At 47.1% G+C, this 25,451-nt stretch overlaps 2 protein-coding genes across 6 annotated transcripts in view; one reads left to right on the forward strand and one right to left on the reverse strand.

The window, feature by feature from the left end:
- The window catches only part of ARL13B (ADP ribosylation factor like GTPase 13B), a 129,768-nt gene that overhangs the window by 51,826 nt on the left and 52,491 nt on the right, over positions 1 to 25,451 (reverse strand). The gene's annotated exons all lie outside the window — the stretch shown is intronic.
- STX19 (syntaxin 19) lies at positions 10,688 to 18,332 on the forward strand. The gene is made up of 2 exons (XM_063950460.1): positions 10,688 to 10,878; positions 17,323 to 18,332. The coding sequence occupies exon 2, from the start codon at positions 17,368 to 17,370 to the stop codon at positions 18,229 to 18,231; it is 864 nt and encodes a 287-aa protein (XP_063806530.1). The 5' UTR covers positions 10,688 to 10,878; positions 17,323 to 17,367; the 3' UTR covers positions 18,232 to 18,332.

A 25,451-nucleotide genomic window follows, 5' to 3' on the forward strand; every position in this document is an offset into this window, starting at 1 on the left:
CACCCCTCGTTTTTCACTGTTAGTGTTTAACAGTGTTTGTGGCGGGCCAGCGTCTCTGTGAGGAGAAAATGGCGCTGTATAGAGTTGTGAGGGCTAAGCCACGCCCCCTTCTCGGCGCGCTTCAGTCCCGCTATTTTTTTTTTTTTACTGTTTTATACTGGCGGGGGTCGGTATACAGTGCCTATGCACGGTATACCTCTTTGCCAGGCATGTATGTGAGGTATTTTTGCTGCCCAGCGCGCCCCCCTTGCGCCCTGCACCCTTGTAGTGCCGCTTGTGAGTGGGAGCAGTGGCGCGTGGCGCGACCGCTGCGCGGTACCTCCGAGACCCTGAAGTCTTCTGCCGTCACTGAAGTCCTCTGTTCTTCTAATACTTACCCGGCTCCTTTCTCCTGGCTTTGTGAGGGGGGTGACGGAGCGGCTCCAGGAACGAGCAGCAAGGCGAACCAAGTGATCAGACCCTCTGAGGCTAATGGTGTCCAGTAGCCTAAGAAGCAGAGCCCTTGAACTCAGAAGAAGTAGGTCTGCTTCTCTCCCCTCACTCCCACGATGCAGGGAGCCTGTAGCCAACAGGTCTCCCTGAAAATAATAAACCTAACAAAGTCCTTGTAGAGAAACTCAGGAGAGCTCCCCTAGTGTGTGTCCAGTCTCTCTGGGCACAGAGTCCAACTGGGGTCTGGAGGAGGGGCATAGAGGGAGGAGCCAGTTCACACCCATTCAAAGTCTTATGGTGTGCCCATGTCTCCTGCGGATCCCGTCTATACCGCATGGTCCTTTTGGAGTCCCCAGCATCCTCTAGGACGTATGAGAAATAACATAACATTTTTGCTCGGTGAGTACTGAAAAAGCCGTTCTCCTAGGACACAGGTTCTCAAACTCGGTCCTCAGGACCCCACACAGCGCAGGTGGAGCTAATTATTTCACTTGAGATTCTGTGAGGAGACCTGCAAAATATGCACTGTGTGGGGTCCTGAGGAAAGAGTTTGAGAACCTGTGTCCTAGGAGGAAAAAATAAGATTTTAAACCTACCGGTAAATCTTTTTCTCGTAGTCCGTAGAGGATGCTGGGGACTCCGTAAGGACCATGGGGATAGACTGGCTCCGCAGGAGACATGGGCACTTTAAGAAAGACTTTAGGAATTGGGTGTGCACTGGCTCCACCCTCTATGCCCCTCCTCCAGACCTCAGGTAGAGAAACTGTGCCCAGAGGAGACGGACAGTACAAGGAAAGGATTTTGTTAAACCAAGGGCAAGATTCATACCAGCCCACACCAATCACACCGTATAACTTGTGATAAACTAACCAGTTAACAGTATGAAATTCAACATAGCTTCAGTCGGAAACTGAAAGCAACCATAACATAACCCTTATGTAAGCAAAACTATATACAAGTCTTGCAGAAGTAGTCAGCACTTGGGACGGGCGCCCAGCATCCTCTACAGACTACGGGGAAAAGATTTACCGGTAGGTTTAAAATCTTATTTTCTCTTACGTCCTAGAGGATGCTGGGGACTCCTTAAGGACCATGGGGATTATACCAAAGCTCCCAAACGGGCGGGAGAGTGCGGATGACTCTGCAGCACCGATTGAGCAAACAGGAGGTCCTCCTCAGCCAGGGTATCAAATTTGTAGAATTTCGCAAACGTGTTTGCCCCTGACCAAGTAGCCGCTCGGCACAGCTGTAGTGCCGAGACCCCTCGGGCAGCCGCCCAAGAAGAGCCCACTTTCCTAGTGGAATGGGCCTTGACTGATTTAGGTAACGGCAATCTAGCCGTCGTATGCGCCTGCTGAATCGTGGTACAGATCCAGCGAGCAATAGTCTGCTTTGAAGCAGGAGCGCCAATCTTGTTGGCTGCATATAGGATAAACAGCGCTTCAGTTTTTCTGACTTTGGCTGTCCTGGCCACGTAAATTTTCAAAGCCCTGACTACATCCAGATACTCAGAATACTCCAAGTCTCGTGTAGCCACCGGCACCACAATAGGTTGGTTTATATGAAAAGATGACACCACCTTAGGCAAGAATTGAGGACGGGTCCGCAATTCCGCCCTATCCATATGGAAAACTAGATAGGGGCTTTTGTGAGACAAAGCCGCAAATTCTGACACTCGCCTAGCCGAAGCTAAGGCCAACAACATGACCACCTTCCAAGTGAGATATTTTAACTCTACTGTCTGAAGTGGTTCAAACCAGTGCGACTTAAGGAAACTCAAAACCACGTTAAGGTCCCAAGGCGCCAACGGAGGTACAAGAGGAGGCTGAATATGAAGCACTCCCTTTACAAAAGTTTGTATTTCTGGAAGTGAAGCCAATTCTTTTTGAAAGAAAATGGATAATGCCGAAATCTGAACCTTAATGGAGCCTAATTTTAGGCCCAAATTCACTCCAGTTTGTAGAAAGTGAAGGAAACGGCCCAGATGGAATTCTTCCGTAGGAGCATTCCTGGCCTCACACCAAGAAACATATTTACGCCAAATACGGTGATAATGTTTAGCTGTCACATCCTTACTAGCCTTTATCAGAGTAGGAATGACCTCATCCGAAATGCCCTTTTCCGCTAGGATCCGGCGTTCAACCGCCATGCCGTCAAACGCAGCCGCGGTAAGTCTTGGAACAGACCGGGCCCCTGTTGCAACAGGTCCTGTCTTAGAGGAAGAGGCCACGGATCTGTGAGCATCTCCTGCAATTCCGGGTACCAGGCCCTTTGTGGCCAATCTGGAACAATGAGAATTGTCCGACCTCCTCCTTTTCTTATTATTCTCAACACCTTTGGGATGAGAGGAAGAGGAAGAAAAACATATACTAGTGCGTCCACCGTTACCGCCTGAGGGTCTCTTGACCTGGCGCAATACCTTTGCAGTTTTCTGTTTAGGCAGGATGCCATCATGTCTATCTGGGGCAGGCCCCACCGGCTTGCAATCTGTGTGAAGACTTCCTGATGAAGTCCCCACTCTCCCGGATGCAGGTCGTGCCTGCTGAGGAAGTCTGCTTCCCAGTTGTCCACTACCCGAATGAAAACTGCTGATAGGGCGCTTACATGGTTTTCCGCCCAGCGTAGAATCTTTGTGGCTTCCGCCATTGCCACTCTGCTCTTTGTGCCGCCCTGGTGGTTTACATGAGCTACTGCGGTGATGTTGTCTGACTCGATCAGGACTGGTAAGTCGCGAAGTAAAGTCTCCGCTTGACGAAGGGCGTTGAATATGGCCCTTAGCTCCAGGACGTTGATGTGAAGACAAGTCTCCTGACTTGACCAAAGACCCTGGAAGTTCCTTCCTTGTGTGACTGCACCCCAACCTCGGAGGCTCGCGTCCGTGGTCACCAGGACCCAGTCCTGAATGCCGAATCTGCGGCCCTCTAGAAGGTGAGCACTCTGCAGCCACCACAGGAGAGACACCCTGGCCCTGGGGGACAGGGTGATCAACCGATGCATTTATAGATGCGACCCGGACCATTTGTCCAGTAGGTCCCATTGGAAGGTCCGCGCATGGAACCTGCCGAATGGAATGGCCTCGTAAGATGCCACCATCTTTCCCAGGACTCTCGTGCAGTGATGCACTGACACCCGTTTTGGTTTCAATAGGTTCCTGACCAAAGTCACGAGTTCTTGAGCCTTTTCTATCGGCAGATACACCCTTTTCTGGTCCGTATCCAGAATCATGCCCAAGAAGGGTAGATGAGTCGTAGGAACCAGCTGCGACTTCGGGATATTGAGAATCCAGCTGTGTTGCTGTAACACCTTCAGTGAAAGTGACACGCTGTTCAGTAATTGTTCTCTTGATCTCGCTTTTATGAGGAGATCGTCCAAGTACGGGATAATTGTGACACCTTGCTTGCGCAGGAGCACCATCATTTCAGCCATTACCTTGGTGAAAATTCTCAGGGCCGTGGAAAGCTTAAACGGCAACGGCAACGTCTGAAATTGGGAATGACAATCCTGTACCGCTAATCTCAGGTACGCCTGATGAGGTGGATATATGGGAACATGAAGGTATGTCCAGAGATACCATAAAATCTCCCCCTTCCAAGCTGGCGATAACCGCCCTGAGCGATTCAATCTTGAATTTCAACCTTTTCAAGTATAGGTTCAGGGATTTTAAATTTAAAATGGGTCTGACCGAACCTTCCTGTTTCGGGACCACAAACAGGGTTGAGTAATATCCCCTGCCCTGTTGAAGCGGGGGAACCTTTACCACCACATGTTGAAGATACAATTTGTCGATTGCATTTAACACTATCTCCCGTTCTTGAGGAGACGTTGGCAGAGCCGATTTGAAAAACCGGCGAGGAGGCACCTCCTCGAATTCCAGTTTGTAACCCTGGGAAACAATTTCTATTGCCCAGGGATCCACCTGTGAGTGGGCCCAGATGTGGCTGAAAATTCGAAGACGTGCCCCCACTGGGACGGACTCCCTTAGTGGAGCTACAGGGTCATGCGGTGGATTTTGCAGAGGCCGGGGAGGACTTCTGTTCCTGGGAACTAGCTGTGTTGTGCAGCTTTTTCCCTCTGCCCTTACTTCTGGCAAGAAAGGACGATCCACAGCCTTTCTTGTTTCTATTTGACCGAAAAGACTGCTTTGATAATGCGGTGCTTTTTTAGGTTGTGAGGGAATATAAGGTAAAAAATTAGATTTGCCTGCCGTAGCAATGGAGACCAGGTCCGAGAGACCTTCCCCAAACAATTCCTCACCCTTGTAAGGTAAAACCTCCATATGCCTTTTTGAGTCGGCATCACCTGTCCATTGTCGGGTCCAAAGGACTCTTCTAGCCGAGATCGACATAGCGTTGATTCTCGAACCCAATAGACCAATGTCTCTTTGTGCATCCCTCATATATAAGACAGCATCTTTTATATGTCCTAGGGTCAATAGGATGGTATCCTTATCCAGGGTATCAAATTCCGCTGATAAGGTATCTGTCCATGCTACTACAGCACTACACACCCATGCCGACGCAATAGCCGGTCTGAGTAAGGTACCTGAATGTGTATAAATGGACTTCAGGGTAACCTCTTGCTTGCGATCAGCAGGATCCCTGAGGGTAGCCGTATCTTGGTAAGGCAGCGCTACCTTTTTGGATAAGCGTGTCAAAGCTTTGTCCACCCTAGGGGATGATTCCCACCGTATCCTGTCCGTTGGCGGGAAAGGATACGCCATAAGAATCCTTTTGGGAATCTGCAGTTTCTTGTCTGGAGATTCCCAAGCTTTTTCACATAACTCGTTTAGCTCATGTGAGGGGGGAAAATTTATCTCAGTTTTCTTTCCCTTATACATGTGTACCCGCGTGTCAGGGACAGGGGGTTCCTCTGTGGTATGCAAAACATCTTTGATTGAAATAATCATATATCGAATACATTTAGCCACCTTTGGCTGTAATTTTGCATCATCATATTCGACACTGGAGTCAGAATCCGTGTCGGTATCCGTGTCAACTATTTGGGATAGTGGGCGCTTTTGGGACCACGAAGGTCCCTGCAACATAGGTACAGGCATGGGTTGACTCCCTGACTCTTCCCTAGCTTCAGCTTTATCCAATCTTTTGTGCAATAAATTTACATTGGCACTTAAAACAGTCCACATATCCATCCAGTCAGGTGTCGGCCCCGTCGACGGCGACACCACATTCATTTGCTCCTCCTCCTCCCTCGAAAAGCCTTCTACCTCAGACATGTCGACACACACGTACCGACACACCACACACTCAGGGAACCCTCTTATCTGAGGACAGTTCCCACACAAGGCCCTTAGGAGAGACAGAGAGAGAGTATGCCAGCACACACCCAGCGCTATAATAACCCAGGACAAAAACACAATATTTATGTTTACCCAGACAGCGCTTTTATACTCAATTCGCCAATTATGTGCCCCCCCCCTCTACTTTAAAACCCTCTTGTCACCGTGAGCTAAGCAGGGGAGAGTCCGGGGAGCTTCCTCTCAGCGGTGCTTTGGAGAAAAAATGGCGCTGGTGAGTGCTGAGGGAGAAGCCCCGCCCCCTCGGCGGCGGGCTTCTGTCCCGCTCTAAAATACAAAACTTTGGGGGCTAGGTATATACAGTGGCCGGCTGTATATACCCATCTTTTGCCAGGAGAGGTTTATCTGCTGACCAGGGCACCCCCCCCCCCGCGCCCTGCACCCTTACAGTGACACAGTATGTGAGGTGAATGGGAGCAATGGCGCACAGCTGCAGTGCTGTGCGTTACCTCAGTGAAGAACATTGAAGTCTTCTGCCGCCTCTGATGTCTTCTAACTTCTCATACTCACGTGGCTTCTACCTTCAGGCTCTGTGAGGAGGACGGCGGCGCGGCTCCGGGACGGACGGCGAGGATGAGACCTGCGTACCGATCCCTCTGGAGCTAATGGTGTCCAGTAGCCTAAGAAGCAGAGCCTTTCAACTCACAGAAGTAGATCTGCTTCTCTCCCCTCATTCCCTCGATGCAGGGAGTCTGTTGCCAGCAGGCTCCCTGAAAATAAAAAACCTAACAAAATACTGTCAGAAACTCAGGAGAGCCTCTGAAAAGCACCCAGTCTCCTCTGGGCACAGAAATCAACTGAGGTCTGGAGGAGGGGCATAGAGGGTGGAGCCAATGCACATCCAAATCCTAAAGTCTTTCTTAAAGTGCCCATGTCTCCTGCGGAGCCCGTTATCCCCATGGTCCTTACGGAGTCCCCAGCATCCTCTAGGACGTAAGAGAAAAAAGGTTTTATTTGAAATTCATGGACAAACTGTAAGTGTGATGGATTTAGTGTAGTCAGAGCGCACAGCAGTGAATGTTTGGGCAACACAGCATGATGCAAACTGTTTGTTAGTAGAAGATGTGAATAGGAAAGACGAGTGAAACTGCCCTTATCACTGATGGTGGCCTCTGACTGGTTACATATGAATGCACAAGTCACACACTGACAACGAACGTGGATGTGATACCTGCATTTGTTTATAACCAATAATTAGTGACAAGGCAGATATGGTATTGGCTTGCCATACATAAGTAACTGGTGAGATTAAAGCCATCATTGCAGGGAATATGAGGCTCCTATTACTAGATATGACTATACAATCTCACATGCACAGATTACAGATATCCTTCACAAGACCTACATGTTATCTACAGTATGTCATTGTATCAACTCTATTTACTACTACTGTTTAGAGTAATGCTACATAAGCATAAAATGTGCCCAACAGGGAAACAATTTACATAGAATAAAGCTATTCTATTGCAGTGACTGGATCCATGTGTAAGAGATAGTTTGAATGGTGGATTCTGGGATATTTCGGTCTAGTTGAATATTGGCTCAGATAAGACTATGTTTTTCTAATTTCCTATATGAAGCGGTTATCCTATTTCCAGGGGACTGTGTGGAAGTGTGCACGATACAGGAGTATAACTTAAACACTGTATTTGAATTCAACACATGTGAATGCACTACTGGATTTTATTTAACAGTAACACACTAATGGTTTACGTACATGTACAACATTAGCTGAAACACGCATGCACAGGACCTGTACTGCGCAAACGGGTCATGCATAGTAGGAGACAGTACATCCTAAACCGCAGCCTGATTGGCTGTGACCATTTAGGGGCGGCGCAGGGAAGTTTCCCATAACGGAGATGTGTCATCCCCATTTTGTGGGAGCAGCCAGGCCAGTGTCTTCATCTTCAAATGCAGGTTACTGGCCTCTGCAGCCTGACTTTCTCACCCATCCTGAGTAACCAGAGGGTTACTCAGTGATCCGATGCCGCGTCTGGTTTTAGGTCCAACATGAATGCATCCACATCTGGCTTTCTTGCAGACTGTGTTTCCACCACAGAGAACATACATAGGATTTGCATATCTGCAGAGACTATGGGGTATATTCAATTGCAGTCGAAAACTGCCGTCTGTCGAAAAGACAGCAGCTTTCGACTTTTTAAGGTCGAATCCTGATTCGACCGTTTCAAAGCTTTTCGACAAGTGGAGGCATTCGACATGTCGAAAAGCACGTGGATCGGCGGAATAGCTGCCGATCCACGTGTTGATGTGGAAAACGGGGCCAAATCTGACAGGTTTTGGCCCCGTTTTCGACCATCTCAATCCGACATCAAAATGATGTCGGAATGAGATGGACTCAGAGGAGGCGAGGGGGGGGGGGGGGGGGGGAGCCGCAGGGAGAAGAGGGGACAGCGGGCGGGCATACAGGAGATTAGCGCTGCAGCTGGATGTCACTCAGCCGCCCGACCTCACGGCAGCTTCCACTCAGCTCCAGCACGCTGCTGGAGCAGGGTGGAAGCTGCCGTGAGGTCGGGCGGCTGAGGGGCAGATTTATTAAGCCTGGTGAAGTGATAAAGTGGAAGGTGATAACACCAGCCAATCAGCTCCTCGCTGTCATTTTTCAAACCCAGCCTGTGACATGGAAGTTAGGATCTGATTGGCTGGTACTTTATCACCTTTCACTTTATCACTTCACCAGGCTTAATAAATCTGCCCCCCAGTGACATCCAGCTGCAGCGCTGATCTCCTGTATGCCCGCCCGCTGTCTCCCCGCGGCTCGCCCCCCCCCCCTCTCCTCCTCTGGGTCCCGTCTAAATTCGACTTGAAAAAGTCGAATTTTAGATGGGATTGAATAGGGGTTGTCGGATCCATTCTGACAAATACATGTTGGGAACGGTAACCTTGCCCGAAGGTATATTCAATGACCGCTCATATCGCTCAGTGACGTCACGCAGTGGCTGCCCGTGCACGCAGCTCCTGGACGAAAGTCCAGATCGAGCATGCATGCACTGCCGACAGCGACGTTTGTTGCCGACCCACGGGGCCACGCATCGATCGTTGCTGGCGGCATACACACTGGCCAAGAAAATGTGTGACGTCGCTCAGGAAAAGGGAAAATGAGTGACGTCGCTCAGGAAAAGGGAAAATGAGTGACGTCGCTCAGGAAAAGGGAAAATGAGTGACGTCGCTCAGGAAAAGGGAAAATGAGTGACGTCGCTCAGGAAAAGGGAAAATGAGTGACGTCGTTTAGGAAAAGGGAAAATGAGTGACGTCGCTCAGGAAAAGGGAAAATGAGTGACGTCGCTCAGGAAAAGGGAAAATGAGTGACTTCGCTCAGGAAAAGGGAAAATGAGTGACGTCGCTCAGGAAAAGGGAAAATGAGTGACGTCGCTCAGGAAAAGGGAAAATGAGTGACGTCGCTCAGGAAAAGGGAAAATGAGTGACGTCGCTCAGGAAAAGGGAAAATGAGTGACGTCGCTCAGGAAAAGGGAAAATGAGTGACGTCGCTCAGGAAAAGGGAAAATGAGTGACGTTGCTCATTTTCTCGGCAAGTGTGTATGCACATTTAGGCACAATAGATGAAGAGGACTGTATGTGACCCTACGGCTGCCTGTCGCCAATCACTGGTCTAAACCAACCAAATTCCCCCAATTGCTCCATCATAACGGACTTGTGCAATGTGTTAGAAATAAAGATATGGGTCCAATTCTTAGGTGGTAGTAAAGTAAAACAGAAGCAAGTAACTGTGCACCTTGACATACCATGTTGCACTGCAAGGGGTGCAAATACATGTATGTAGCCCACTAATACTGGGCAGCATTATTTTTGGTGGGCTCAGTGAATATAGGGACATAACTGCGGCATTTAATTTGTTCAGATCACAAAATGACAACTTCCACTAAAAGGAGGAGACCCGTATATTTTAAAGCTAGTAGTACACAATTTAGGACCTAGTTATTATTTTAATCTTTAATTCATAACCTGCAATAATAGTTCTGTAGCGCTGAGCAGGATACTTTATCCCAGCAGTTGGGATGCTTGCGGTCACATGACCGATACTGTCATTCCATCAATTAAAATATTGACAGGGGACGGCGTAATTATTTTACCCCTCCCCTAACCCACCCTGTGGCGGCGGTTAGGGCAAAGATTCTGGGGGTAGGCGGCCAGGGTTAAGACACCGGGAGGGAGTGGCAGCTAGGGCTAAGACTCAGGGGGTTGCGGATGGGGCTAACCCGACCCCCTCCAGTGACTAACCCTAACACTCCCCATGGACCCTAACCCCAATATTTACCTTCGGGATGTCGGCAGTCGATGTTCCGCCGCCGGGATATCGAGTGGTGTCAGGATTGCGAAGTCAGTCACATGACCGCCGGCATCCTGTATAATTAGTTGTTTTAGCTGTATTTAAACTTGAAAAACAGCTTTTTCAAGGTGACAAAAAAAGATTTTAAATGGTTTTAAATAGGGTGGCTGGGAGACGCGCTTTAAATGTCTAAAGCTGTGTTTTCACTGCAAGCACCTGGAGCACACATTCCATTGTTACTGTAAATTTCCACGCCAGTGATAACGGGCACCTCTGCCAGCATAGGACAAATGATTCCACTGTTTCATACTACACAATGTTACTACATAAACTAACCCAACCAGTCTCATATCTGTTCCCTTAAAATAAAGGTTTAACCCTTTCAATGAAATTATTTTAATTATTAAAAAGATCAGTTAAACATTTCTGTAGAGCAAGGTGACGAAATAACAGATACCGAAAGTAATGACAGCGATATGGTATGTGGGCAAGTAATAAAGTGAGACTACAACATTCTAATTTTATCACCAGTGTACAAAACGTAAATATATTCCTCTGCCCTTCTCTGATTGGCTGGTACAGAGCTTGCCACGCCTACTAACCCAAAGTACTGGCTTCTAACAGGCAAAACCAGATTCCTTGTTGTTCATATAAATGCAAAATACTAGGTCACTCTCACTCCTACAATTCCCTGTGCTGGTTCTTTTGTCTGCTGATGAAACTGAATGGACTAAAGAGCAGAGGACATTGCTGGGCTGAAAGCAGGGCGATAACACTGGATTATAAAGCAATAACTAAAGACTACATCGTGGACACTATCAGGGTAAGTGAATTATATTTCAATTGAAAATAACACGAAACTTGTGGAAGATCAGAGAACTCCAGCCTGTGTGAGAGATTAAATACAGGACCCTACACAAATGATAAATCAGCCAAGTTGTATATCTGGAGAGGATTAAACAGAGGTCACCTATATAATGCTTTCACGCCTAACCCTTCAATACTAGAAAGTTTACACCATACATATGCAACAGCTGTGGTATCGGAACAGGTAGGAATTATTATACAATGAATCATGTCCTAAAATAAGCAGCGACAACCATTAGTAGTCTTATAAGCTATTAATATACAGCATGGAGAGATTTCTGGTTAATTGTGAATCAAAAACCATACACCCATTGGCTTTCAATTAGCACACACCTGGTATTCTCAGCCCTTTTCTTATCATGTACTTCCCTATGTGTGCAAATGTTGACTAACTACAGCTGTAATGTGCGGACATACTTCTATCAATTAACCCCTTAGGACTAGAAAACAATATACCTCTATTATTAAAGCACACTATGTTACAGAGTAACCAAGAACCCTCTAGCACGTGTATGATCACCCCTCTGTAAAAGCTGGTAATAATCACCCACTATTGTGCATACTGTACATGTATATCAATTAACCCTTCATGACTAAGTGCCAATACATTTCCCTGTCGTGTGTATAACTTGTGTAGCTTATGGTCTGGAAAAAGTAAAGTATGTCAGTAAATCAGCAAAGTGATGCATGCAAAACAAATACTTCTGATCATGTAAATGTTTTATATGGATTGGGGGCGATACCTCGGCAGTTGATATCCTGAAGGTCAGGCTGCGGACAGCGGCATCCCAAGGGTCACAATCCTGACAGAATACTTACCAGGGTCCAACACTAACCCACTCTTCCCACTACCTAACACTAACCATACCTTCCCACTGGCTAACCTCCCCCTTCCCCCAGGCTAACTCTAACCCCCCATTACTTAAGATGTCCATACACTAGACGATATTATGAACGATTTGTCCGTTTTCGACGGATCGGAACGACAAATCATTTATAACAGTGCAGATCGTTCAGTGTCTATGAACGATAATGATCACAATGCGCTGTCCCGCTGGTCGTTGGTCGGAGCTTCTGATCTTACCTGCTGCAGGGAAGGTCTGAGGCTATAGTCCAGTGATGGCTAACCTTGACACTCCAGCTGTTGTTGAACTACACATCCCAGCATGCCCTGCTACAGTTTTGCTATTTGGCCATGCTAAAACTGATGCAGGGCATGCTGGGATGTGTAGTTCAACAACAGCTGGAGTGTCAAGGTTAGCCATCACTGCTATAGTCAACGACCGCATGCTCCTGGATGTAGCCTTAAGATATATCTTACAGATATATCTTATGTGCCTTGTACTATATCGTTTGCCCAGGACTGCCAGGGAGCTGCCGGGGGAGTTCAAGGGAAATCGTTAAAGATAAATCATCCCTTACAGGTCGTCTAGTGCACAGGTTCTCAAACTCGGTCCTCAGGACCCCACACGGTTCATGTTTTGCAGGTCACCTATACATTTTTAAAATGTGACAGTTGGTGATATACGGTGCACCTGCCAGGGGACCTGGAAAACGTGATACGTGTGGGGTCCTGAGGATCAAGGTTGAGAACCACTGGTGTACTGTATGGGCACCTTTACTGATGGGATCAGTTGGGATCCTGACAACATCCAATTGAATTGCAATCGCATCTCTGACCCTGCAAAATAAGGAAAGGCCCTTTCCTGCACAGCCTGGCTGCTATGGCACACTTGTACCGCCGCCATTCTCTGCGTCGCAGCAGCCGCGTGTGACATCACGCTGCCTCCCCAAAAATGGGCCAGTCCTGCCCCCCGTTTCCAATACCATGCCCCCACCCAGCGAATGCTTCTGCCTGTTAATCAGATGCAAACGCATTTCCTAGCCTGTGCACGCGCAGAACGGGACCTGCACATTTACAGAAAAAGATAGAAAATGCATTCGCACAGCGACTGCGATGTGAGCTGAATAAGGCCCTATGTGCACACTACTTATTTGGTGTGCCATGCATTGCTAGCTTTGGAGTTCTGCACTGCAACGGCACCCAAATACGGTTGTATAGATTGAGGGCACAACTACAGTATATCCTCAATGCAAACCTGTATATACTCTCGTATGTAGCAAATGCAAATATGAGGTATTAGTTTACAGATTTCAAAATACCTTATGCTTTCATTATGCTTGGTATACACAGATCTGCATTAGCAAGGATAAGTTATAGGATAGCTGCTACGCTGCATAGTACGGAATTCCTAAGCACAGGCCTGAATCGCATACAGTCAGATTATAATAATTATTTAATGGTTACGCGGAGGAGTCACATAATTATGACCACCAGCGAATAGCCAGAGTAACCAGCATCTGGGTAGCCCCCAGGTTAATTCTGAGGGTGAGCTGCTTCACCGTAGCGCGTCGGTCGGCCCTCACTCACCTTGATAGCCAACGTTCACCTCTCACACCAATGGCACGTGGTGCTCCGTAGTTTCCACGTCGGTTATTCACAATGGTGCCATTTGTCCAGTCACAATACACCTTCACCACAGCAGCACATGAACAGGTCACAGACTGCGCTGTGCCAGAAATACTGCCACTCTTAGCCTGAAAGCCGATAATCATCCCTTTTGCAACTCTGATAAACCCATGACAGCAACTAATGGTATGTGTGCAGACAGCCCATCGCACATCTTATATACCCACCAAGCCAGCGCACAACACAACGTACTTCATGGGCTATGCGCTGCTGACGTCAAATGTAGGAGGTGGTCATAATAATGTGACTCGACACTGTATAAAATGGGTTCACTATGGTATGCCAGCGGTCGGGCTCCCAGGGACCAGCATACCGGCGCCGGGAGCCCGACCGCCGGCTTACCGACAGTGTGGCGAGCGCAAATGAGCCCCTTGCGGGCTCGCTGCGCTCGCCATGCTACGGGCACGGTGGCGCGCTACGCTATTTTATTCTCCCTCCAGGGGGGTCGTGGACCCCCACGAGGGAGAATAAGTGTCGGTATGCCGGCTGTCGGGATTCCGGCGCCGGTATACTGTGCGCCGGGATCCCGTCAGTCGGCATACTGAAGACCACCCGTATAAAATCATTGTGAGGCCATGTTAAAATTTGCATATGAAATGTACATTATCATACTTTAGAACAGGGCCCCCTCTGCTGGAAGGTACTGTAGTATAGCAGTAACAGTGACTGCTAAGACTGTAGATAGGCCTTGGAATAGATCAAATGGGCATAGACAATACAATAGAGACAGAGAATGCAAACTAGGTATGGAAACTACAGTGGGACTTTTAAAAAAGCCACAGGAATTTTAAAAAACAGTCAAGTCAAACAAACAAGTCAAAAAGTGCAAGTTCCATTCAGTTCATGGCAGCTAAACAGCACCACCTGGATGGTAAACATGGTCACCAATGTCTTCATATAGGACTGCTCTATGGAGTACATGGAAGAACACAACAGACTTAGGGGTAAATGTATTATAGCGACACGGACGGTGCCGCTTATAACACTTCCTGCTTCACTTCATTACCGAGACTAAGCAGGAAGGGACATCGACCAGATGTACATCTTGTCTGCCGAAGCAGGGAAGCGAAAGCTCCCCCTCCGGCGATGATCCCCAAGTACACAGCGCTTCAGCTCAGAGCCGATGCGCTGTCTCTCTCTGTCCCGGCCGGCTCCAGTGCACCTGTGCGGGATCTTGCTACTCACGCAAGATCCCCTGCGCAATCCAGGGCCGACACTCGCCACAGCCAGCTCTGTCCCTGCTGTGGTCTATGGGCATCACCACCTGCAGCTGTCGAAATGGACAGATGCATGTGTCAGAATGGTCAGCGGTGCTGACCGTTCATACGTTGCCTTCACATATCGGCCTGCTACCTTTTAGATAGCAGCACTGATATGGACAGGGGCGCATAGCACCCCTGTCACTGTGCACACTCCGCAGCCATCATACATAGGGAAGAAGCGATATAGTGCACATAAACGTGTGCCGAAACGCTTCTCCCCCATAGCGCCCGTTCTTACATTTACCCCTTGAAAGTAGCAGACTTGAAATTAACAAAGGGCCTAGTTCAGTAAGGATTGCAAATTCTACTAAGTAGCAGAATTTGCCACCCTTGTGATCGCATGCTAGTGGCCGTCCATCGCAGGGCGAGGCCGCCCAGATGCTGACCGCCCCTCCCCCCCGAGCAGGCAGAAATTGCGATTGCACCGCAATTTCTGCTTGATCGCAGAAAGTAGAGTTGCCTTCTGCCGGCATAGCTTGGCTGCGCCTGCAGGAGGCCCGCCACCATCTTTCTGATTGTGGTGGCTGCGTGTAACATCACCAAAGCCAGCGATCTCACCAAAGCCACGCCCCCCATATGGATGACACCACCCCCTCAACGCTCCGTCTCCACCTAGGAAATGGAGCATTACTGCCACGCGAACGCCTCTGCTTGATTGACACGCACAGGCGTTCGCATTTTCTGCGGGCGCATGCGCAGGAAGGTCCCTGCGCATGCGCCCATATGCTTTTAGTAATTTTTGCGGCTGGATCGCCTATTGCAATCCAACCTGAATCGGGCCCAATATCAGTACTTGAACATTGTTGGCAATAGTCAGGGGGCCTTATAAAATGATACCTGAACCATCTTACTGAAACAATTACTTAGCTCTCATTACTTTGAGCAACTAGGCTTGTAAAACAGTAAATATGAACACGTCACTAACTGACACCTGCGGGCAGCACCATGTATCTGTCCCGCCCATCTGTACTGCTGTGTGTACAAGTGGCACAATTGTAACAATTTTAACAGAAGTTAGATCCCGGTGGGCTTCCAAACTGTACTGCCCAATGCTTACATGTGGCACCATCACCCGCCAAGGCTGCGGTAAAGTGCTACCTGTGAGGGCCTAATTCCTGTGTGTACGCACTTGCCTATGCAGCTGCGATTTTTCAGACTACGGAAATTGTAAGTGAAGAATGTAGATGCCCACGGAGCCATCGCAACGTCCTCAGCAAGTGCGTACACACATACGCAGCACTGACACAATAACGAGGAACATCGGCTGCCCGAGAGACTGGCAGCAGCAGTAGTGACACTGGCGCCATGTTTCTCTATGTACATGATCTCAGCAAAGGCAGATACACGCCCTAAAAACGGCTGTGACACGCCTGTGTTTTTGCCGCCACTTCCCGTTACCTCACCACAAGCAGTCCCTTCTTGTCAATCATTCTGTGTTAAAAACCTCACTGCAAGTGGCATCGCGAAAGTACCTTGGCACATGTGCCGTGTGTCTGACTATAAGTGCTCAGCTGCATGAACATTGGCATTGCGTATAAAGATGAATTAGGCCCTGTATGCCAATATCAGAAGCACATTTTAGAAAACAGAAACATGTATAATATGATATTTCAACTTTATAGGCTTTATATTAGATATGTTGCCCAAAAAGGCAAGAAGCACTTATGTAATATTGCACATAATAAACAATGTTCTTCCCATTTATGTCACACTACTCACATACAAACCATTTCACGATGAAAGACAGAGGGGGAGATGTATCAAACCTTCTAATGAGTGGAGGAATGGATCAGTAGAGAAGTTGGCCATAGAAACCAATCATCTTCTGCCTACTATTTTAAAGACGTATATAACGGTAGATGCTCAATCAGCTTAATGATATCATTCAGGTGCTCGAAAGGGAGGGGTATTTCTAAGCAAGAAAAAAAAAAGAGAGAGACATTGTTTCCCCCAGCACCCTGAATGATGACAGTAACCAGATATAAATCCCACATAATATTAGAATTCAGATATCTTGGTTACACATATTTGCGCAAATGTGTGAATAAGCCCCAAAGTCGCATCAAGGCATCTCTGTATATTTGGGGTCCCTAGCACTATATCTAGGTGCAGGGTGTGGCACCCCAAAACACCAGCATAAGCCAGAAAGCCCAGGGCAGCATACCAGTGAAAAAACTATAGTGTTAATAAATTAGTATTTAGGAAGCCGAGGCTATAGAGAGGGTGATACAAACATGAAATGTAATTAAAATAGAGAATATAGTGTTAAAAAATTAATAAGTGAAAAGTGTTAATAGAATGTAAAAGGTATGCCATACTAAAGCCATCCAACTCAGCCAGTCCAGAGGCACCACACCTCACACCTCCATTACCCCAATCTGGGTCTATGATTAACCAGCAAGGAGCCACATGATAATGGCTCCTTCTACAATATGTCTAAGCTAAGAGCTACCTACCTATTTTAAAGAATATACTTCGTAAATGTTAGCTAGAAGTTGGTTGGAGACATTGCCTATAGCAACCAATCTTTACAAGGTTTAATATGTTTCCCCCAGAGTGCTTCATACTAGCAATTAAATATAACTTGTCTTTTCTTTTATTTGTTTAGAACTCGGAAGAAATTTCTCTTCAAGTCTAATGCTGCTTCATCAAAATGAAGGATCGTCTGCAAGAGCTATTGCAGAGGGCAAAAGACCTGGAAGAGGCCAATGAAAGCAGATCGCCCACAGAAGAACCTGATGAGTTCCAGCAGGAAGCGGTCGTCTTTGAGCGAGAGCCAATGTTCGAGTCCTACTTAAACGAAATAAAAAAACTTCAAAACAACATTAAGGACCTTTCCGACAACGTGACAAAGTTTGAGCAGCAGCAACAGATACTGGTTTCCTCTATGAGAAGATTCAGCGTCCTGAAGAAAGAGAGCAATGTGTCAAAGGACATCAAGGTCCAAGCGGAGAACATTAAAAAACGCCTGGACACCTTCTCTCAACATGTTAAAAAAGCAGAAACAGAAACAGGACAGTGCTCCAGCCTTACCAGGATACTGAGAAACCACCATGCAAACCTATTCCGAAACTTCCAATGCACTATGCTTCGATATAATGAGGCAATTACAACCAAGCAGAACAAATGTAAAACCTTCATTATCCGGCAACTAGAGGTGGCTGGACAAGAGATAGACGAGGAGAAAGTAAATGCAATGATGGAACAGGGCAAGTGGGAGGTCTTCAATGAGAACCTGCTCACCGAATCAAACATCACCAAAGTGCAGCTGTGCGAGATTGAGCAGAGACACAAAGAGCTGATTAATTTAGAGCAACAGGTGAAGGACCTAACGGATCTCTTTCTCCAGATTTTTATTTTAGTTGAGGAACAAGGGGAAAATCTGAACAATATTGAAATGGGGGTAAAGAATACAGAGGACTACGTCCTAAAGACGAATGAGAAGTTTAAGTTGGCCGTTAAATACAAAAAGAAAAACCCATGTAGGATGTTATGTTGCTGTTGTCCTTGTTGCTAAAATATTACCTTATGTCTGCCGTGGTTAATGCTTATCATGTTATTTAATTTTGTACTACAACAGAATTACAGTATTTGTGTTTAAAGTGATAGCACTCCAAATTTGTTTCTCAGTTTGTCCTGATGAGTAAAAGCAGGGTACATCTAGATCAGACAGATCCTTGTCCAACAGTTAATTACCACTGTTCAACTGATGTGCATACATAATATAATGTCCACATCTGGTGCATCAGTCACCTACAGATGTGTCCACTTACATCTAGCCTACCTGCATGTTAAGCAGCCATTCTAGTCACGCCATGCCGTGACATGACTCAGTAGCGCCAATTCACAAAATGATGCGAATAGGAGGCACAAGCAGCTTATGCTGATTAAAATGATATGGGCATGCCTATATTCCGCACGCAAAGGAGACAAAAAAAGACAAGCAAAAAAAGATGCCAGACACTAACAGAGTTGCACGGTTGTATGAGGACACATCTGTATACCCAGCAGAGGCAGACTTTTTTTTCCAGTAGAGTTCAGAAAACTGTATACGAATTTGCTAGGAGTTAGGGACATCACTAAAGCATAAGGGACTTTGTACCTTTGCAATGGAACTAGTACTGATTGACGGACTTAGTAATGTCACTAGCATTAATGGATATCCAGAAAATGTCTGCTCCACTGTGGAAGGTGAAAGGTACACTATAAGCAGCGCAGCATACACACATACATGATGGAAAGGTGAGGCCAGTCTAGAATGGTCCTGTAAAGTATTACGCAACATCAAATAATGTCAGGATGTCCAGGCAATTTACTTCCACAGATCTTAATTGGTGTGAAGAGCAGGCTATTATTGTAGTCATTGTTCAAATTCAATTTATTTATTATTATTATTATTATTTTTTTTAATTATTATTATTATTATTATTTTTTTTTTTTTTTTTTTTTTTTGGGTGGGGGGGGGATTTTCAGGGGCAGAGCCTCAGTTATTTATGTCAAAGGGGCTGAAGGGAAGTCAGTATTGTTACTGCCCCATGCCACGTCCCTCACTGCAACAATCCTGCCCCATGTCACGTCCCCCACTGTACACATGCTGCCCCATGCCACAACCCCTACTGTACACCTGCTGGCCCCTATGCCACGTCCCCCACTGTACACATCCTGCCCCATGTCACTTGCCACACTGTAACCATCCTGCCCCATGTCACGTCCCTCACTGTACACATGCTGCCTCATGCCACTTCCCCCACTGTACACATGCTGCCCCATGTCACGTCCCCCACTGTACACATGCTGCCCCATGTCACGTCCCTCACTGTACACATGCTGCCCCATGTCACGTCCCCCACTGTACACATCCTGCCCCATGTCACGTCCCACACTGTAACCATCCTGCCCCATGTCACGTCCCTCACTGTACACATGCTGTCTCATGCCACTTCCCCCACTGTACACATGCTGCCCCATGTCACGTCCCCCACTGTACACATGCTGCCCCCTATGCCACGTCTCCCACTGTACACATGCTTCCCCCTATGCCACGTCCCCCACTGTACACATCCTGCCCCATGTCACATCCCTCACTCTACACATGCTGCCTCATGTCACGTCACTCACTGTACACATGCTGCCCCCTATGCCACGTCCCCCACTGTACACATCCTGCCCCATGTCACGTCCCACACTGTAACCATCCTGCCCCATGTCACGTCCCTCACTGTAACCATCCTGCCCCATGTCACGTCCCTCACTGTACACATGCTGCCTCATGTCTCTTCCCCCACTGTACACCTGCTGCCCCATGTCACGTCCCCCACTGTACACATGCTGCCCCCTATGCCACATCTCCCACTGTACACATGCTGCCCCCTATGCCACGTCCCCCACTGTACACATCCTGCCCCATGTCACATCCCTCACTCTACACATGCTGCCTCATGCCACGTCCCTCACTGTACACATGCTGCCCCATGCCACGTCCCCCACTGTACACATGCTGATCCATGCCACGTCCCCCACTGTACACATCCTGACCCATGCCACGTCCCCCACTGTAACCATCCTGCCCCATGTCACGTCCCACACTGTAACCATCCTGCCCCATGTCACGTCCCTCACTGTACACATGCTGCCTCATGCCACTTCCCCCACTGTACACATGCTGCCCCATGTCACGTCCCCCACTGTACACATGCTGCCCCCTATGCCACGTCTCACTGTACACATGCTGCCCCCTATGCCACGTCCCCCACTGTACACATACTATCCTGCCCCATGTCACATCCCTCACTCTACACATGCTGCCTCATGTCACGTCCCTCACTGTACACATGCTGCCCCCCATGCCACGTCCCCCACTGTACACATGCTGCCTCATGCCACGTCCCTCACTGTACACATGCTGCCCCATGCCACGTCCCCCACTGTACACATGCTGACCTTTGCCACGTCCCCCACTGTACACATACTGACCCATGCCACGTCCCTCACTGTACACATGCTGACCCATGCCACGTCCCCCACTGTACACATGCTGACACATGCCACGTCCCCCACTGTACACATGCTGACACATGCCATGTCCCTCACTGTACACATGCTGACCCATGCCATGTCCCTCACTGTACACATGCTGACCCATGCCATGTCCCTCACTGTACATATGCTGACCCATGCCATGTCCACCCTGTACGGATAATTCATATCTTACCCTCCCACTCCAGTACTGACCCATCCTCACTAACCTGCCTATGCTACAGATCAAGTTCCCATGGATCTCTATCACTTATGGAACCGTTACATGCAATGTGACAGAGAGAGAGAGAGAGAGAGAGAGAGAGAGAGAGAGAGAGACAGACAGACAGTCAATCAGAGCACAGGAGCTTGTTTCATAGAATGCCCTATACAGTGCTCACCCCTCGCCATACAGTCTTCACACCCCCACCCTGGAGCCACTGCAGCCACAATACATTTTGGCTCAGGACAGGTTCAAGAAAGCCATTCCCGGTAAGAACTTCAGGAATGGCAGTACTGTGCACTGAGACAGAAATACAGCACTGAAACTAAGTATCCCTATGCTAAATAGACAGTGTGGTCCAGAGTTGCATACAAAGCGGACACACTGTGTATGCTCACAAGGCCAAAACGAGGCCCTCACACATCTCTGCTAGGCTATTCAGAGTAACATGAATATCAGTCAGATGCTCACATGCAGTTAAATGGGTGTAATAAAGTATTCACACTCTGCCATTTGTGTGTTGCGGGCGTGTGGAAGCAATTGTGGCCTATTCAGAAAGGTCTGGCAGACCCTGGATAGGGCTAGTGTAAATGCGTTTTGATATTGACGACACCTGCTGTCACAGCAGTGGTACAGTTTTTGCTTTTCACTAATGCTTGCTGTGCATGTTCAAATCAAATCAGACCTTCAAGCAATTTCATCACGCATTAAGGGCCAAGACACAGGTTTAATCGCAATGCAATGGAAATTGTATGCATGTCTTTTCATTACACTACTTTGCTATCGTAAGACATAACACGCCCAGATGGGAGCCATCAGATAGCTTAGCTTTCCATCCTATCACTTAACAGGAACCCTGGAAACGAAATCTGGCAACAAACAGCAGAGCTACGAAGGCAAAAAATTAGACGTACAGTAATTTAATAGAATGTACAATGCTTATGCTGATTAAAATTACATGCCACATGCCTATATTCTGTGTGTAACTGCGGCTCTACCTGCATCAGAAATGCCACGTTACAGTGTTTGCATTTTGTATGCAAATACAGTTGCAGTCATGCACAGAATATAGGCATGCTGCATATTCGCTGAAAAAAAAAAAAAAAAAGGCTATAGAGTCACACGGCTTATAGCGCACGTTGCAAAGATGTAAGAGGACACATCTGTAACACTATTGCCCATATCACAGTAGTGTAAAATGGCAGTAAGAAATGCAAGCATTTTCAATCAGCTCTGTGTCTTAAGGCGCAATACACGCAGTGCGATACTGACTTATGTGCGATTTTGACTAAGCGATAATGTCTGTGTGTGCTTGCAATTTTGCAATCGCATTGCGGGGCAGCGCCACACATGCTGGGCAGCCCCTAGCAGCGCGAGTGAGAGCAGTATGGTTGCAGATTTTTTACTGCGATAGCAAAATCTGCGACAATCTCTGTATAACCCCCAGAATCCACAAAACGTGACCTTTTGGGAAAACTTGAGGGTTGAGGCTGAGAACCACTGATTTAATACAATTAACTTATCAGATAAACATACTCTGCTAATCTCTTCCACAGCAACCCTTATATATACAAATGTGTCCTCATACACTAATGCTGCAGTGGCGCCAAACATCCCTTCTCGACGTGTCAGGTCCCGTGTGACTTTGCTTGCACTAAGTGATTTTTATTTGCGTGAATGTGCCTCTTGGTCACAATGCACTGCAACAAAATTACTTCACGAGACTGCACCGATGCGATACGCAACGATTGTATATTTATTTATTTATTACCAGAGCGCACACATTCCGCAGCGCCTTACTATAACTGTGTGCGTCTCGCACCACATGGCGTCTTGAGGCTAGGTGTATGAGGACACATCTGTATGGGATGTACCCAAGCAATCAAATACAGTAGTATCAAAAAGGGTGTGGTATAATAGACAGTGTCTAGTTATACCCCTTTTCCACTAGCTTTTAAAACACGGGTAAATGCGTGGGGGCGTGCATTTACCCGTGTTTTTCCCTAGTGGGAAAGGGTCCCCCTGCAAATTCCTGGATCAAGTGATCCGGGAATCCTACCCGGGTAGCTTGCCGGGCTGAACACGTGTTCAACCCGGTATGCTGTGTAGTGTGAACGGGAGCCGTGTCGAGGCGACACGGCTCCCGTTCACAGTGTATGGGAGGGCGGCGCTGGGAGATCATGTGATCTCCCAGCGCCGCCCCTGCCGCGTCAGCAGCAGAGTCACCAACCCGGCAATATGCCGGGTTGGTGAGCGCTGTGGGAAAGGGGGCTGTAGCACGGGTTGCAGCCGTGTCAGGCGACACGGCTGCGACCCGTGCTACAGTGGAAAAGGGGTATTAGACAGTCATCAGATAGACACCACATGTTGGTCGACAGGGTCAAAAGGTAGATAGGGTCAAAAGGTTGACATGAAAATGGTCGACATGAAAAAGGTAGACAAATTTTGGGGCATTTTCGGGGTTTGTGTGGATAATTTTGTCATCTGGGATCCCCAGTTATAGAAAGGCATCCCCTAGCAGGGCTTGGGGCTCGCTGTGTTCACCACAAGGTTTATAACCAACTCTATTCCGACATGATAGAGAAGGTATGAAAAAGTGTAAAAAAAACAAACAAAAAAAAACCCTGTGTCTACCTTTTTTTATGTCGACCATTTTCATGTCAACCATTTCACCCCGTCTACCCTTTTGACCCTGTGTACCCTTTTCATGTCGACCTTTTGACCCTGTCGACCTAATGTCTGTCTAACATATGGTGTCTATCTACTGACTGTCTAACTAGACACTGTATCTATCATCCGGATACCTATCAAAAAACATCAAACATTGACACAAAAATATATATTTTATTGAACGGCATGAACAATTTCTTTGAAAAGAGGGGGTCTCCTGATGTAATGACATACAGAATATTTATAAAGCGATGACTATCCTACTGAACTACTTTCATCCATACTGCCAGAACTGTATTCAGAACCACTGTGTCTGAGAGCACGTTCAGAAGTGGTTCCTTGCATCGTACAGCAGGACATCCTTCTACTCTTCTAGCAGATGTGATTGCTTCCCAGAATGTTACTTGTGTGAGCCATCAAAGTGATATCTAATATAAGGATCTAAAAGTAGTGTTAGAAGATTTGGGTTCCAAGGTGCCATAAAAGATCTTATGCAGCAGAAAATTTGAGGCTGCTTGAAAGAATCTCATTAGATAAACTGGAAATAATCTTATATCCAACAATACACTCCTTACCGATACCTGTACCTACAATGTAACAGTGGCATGACCTCCATGTAAAACTTCCTGCAGAAATAGCAGTATTTGCTAGCATCAAGCGCTTGTATCAAGCTTGGAGTTATACCAATATATTAAGGTTTTCTATATTTTGTAATACAGTATGCCTTAGATTAATTATTTGTGACACCCTTATACTTTAACTAGCTGTTGCCCGCGGTGAAAACGCTCCCAGTAGCAAACGTAGTTTACAATTTCCAACTCTGCGGAACATTGGAGCAGTAGAAGAACCTAGTACCGACCCTGGACATTAATGTAAACACTGGTCTTTTTATACACTGGAAACTGTATGGAATACAGTATTAATATTTAGCACTATAGATCAGTGGTTTTCAAACTGTGTGCCATGGCACCCTGGGGTGCCTCAGGCAATGTGGATCATCAAATCGACAGTGTCTAGGTTGACCACTATAGGTCGACAGGGTTTCTAGGTCGACAGGTCAAAAGGTCGACATGAGGTGTGTTTTTTTGTGTCGTTTTCTACGTACAGTGACCGAGAAGCCGAATTAGTGCACAGTGCCTGCTCGCCATGCTTCGGGCAAGGTGCCTCGCTTCGCTCTGCACAGATTACTGTTCCAATCGTAGTCCACGTATATCGTTAAGTATGAAAAAGTTCAAATAAAGAAAAAATGTGAAAAACGCATGTCGGCCTTTTGACCTGTCGACCTAGTGACTGTCGACCTATAGTGGTCGACCTAGACAGTGTCGATCTTCAGACCGGATTCCGCCTCAGGACACTTGCAAGAGAGCCCTGGGTTGGTGGTCCAGGACCAACTGAAACATTTTATGGTCAATGTGATTGACAGCCACCAGCATAGGTTTTGCCTATCATAAAATATGTGGACGAACAGAAGCAAATCTTGTCCCTCACCATTTCATTTCAGTAAGAAACTTTTGGTTTAGGAATGCCGTGAAAAACTTTGTATACTCTAGGGTGCCGTGATTCAAAAAAGTTTGGGAACCACTGCTGGGATGTAGTTATGATCCTGGCGGTCAGAATACAGATGCTAGGATAATAATAATAATAATAATAATAATAATAATCATCATTTTATTTATATAGCGCCCTTTCTCCAATAGGACTCAAGGCGCTTAACAGATACATAGCATAATATAGTACAGAAAATAATGAAGTACAGAACAGATTTTCATAAAATACAGAAGCATGAAGATACTAAAGGGACAACTATGGGAATGCTTGAGTAAAAAGGA

Source organism: Pseudophryne corroboree, chromosome 2 (assembly GCF_028390025.1).
Source record: "Pseudophryne corroboree isolate aPseCor3 chromosome 2, aPseCor3.hap2, whole genome shotgun sequence".
In the NCBI taxonomy this organism is placed as follows: domain Eukaryota; kingdom Metazoa; phylum Chordata; class Amphibia; order Anura; family Myobatrachidae; genus Pseudophryne; species Pseudophryne corroboree.

What these genes read in the sequence shown, in the direction of transcription:
- STX19 (XM_063950460.1), top strand. Translation starts at nt 17,368, where the DNA reads ATGAAGGATCGTCTGCAAGAGCTATTGCAGAGGGCAAAAGACCTGGAA.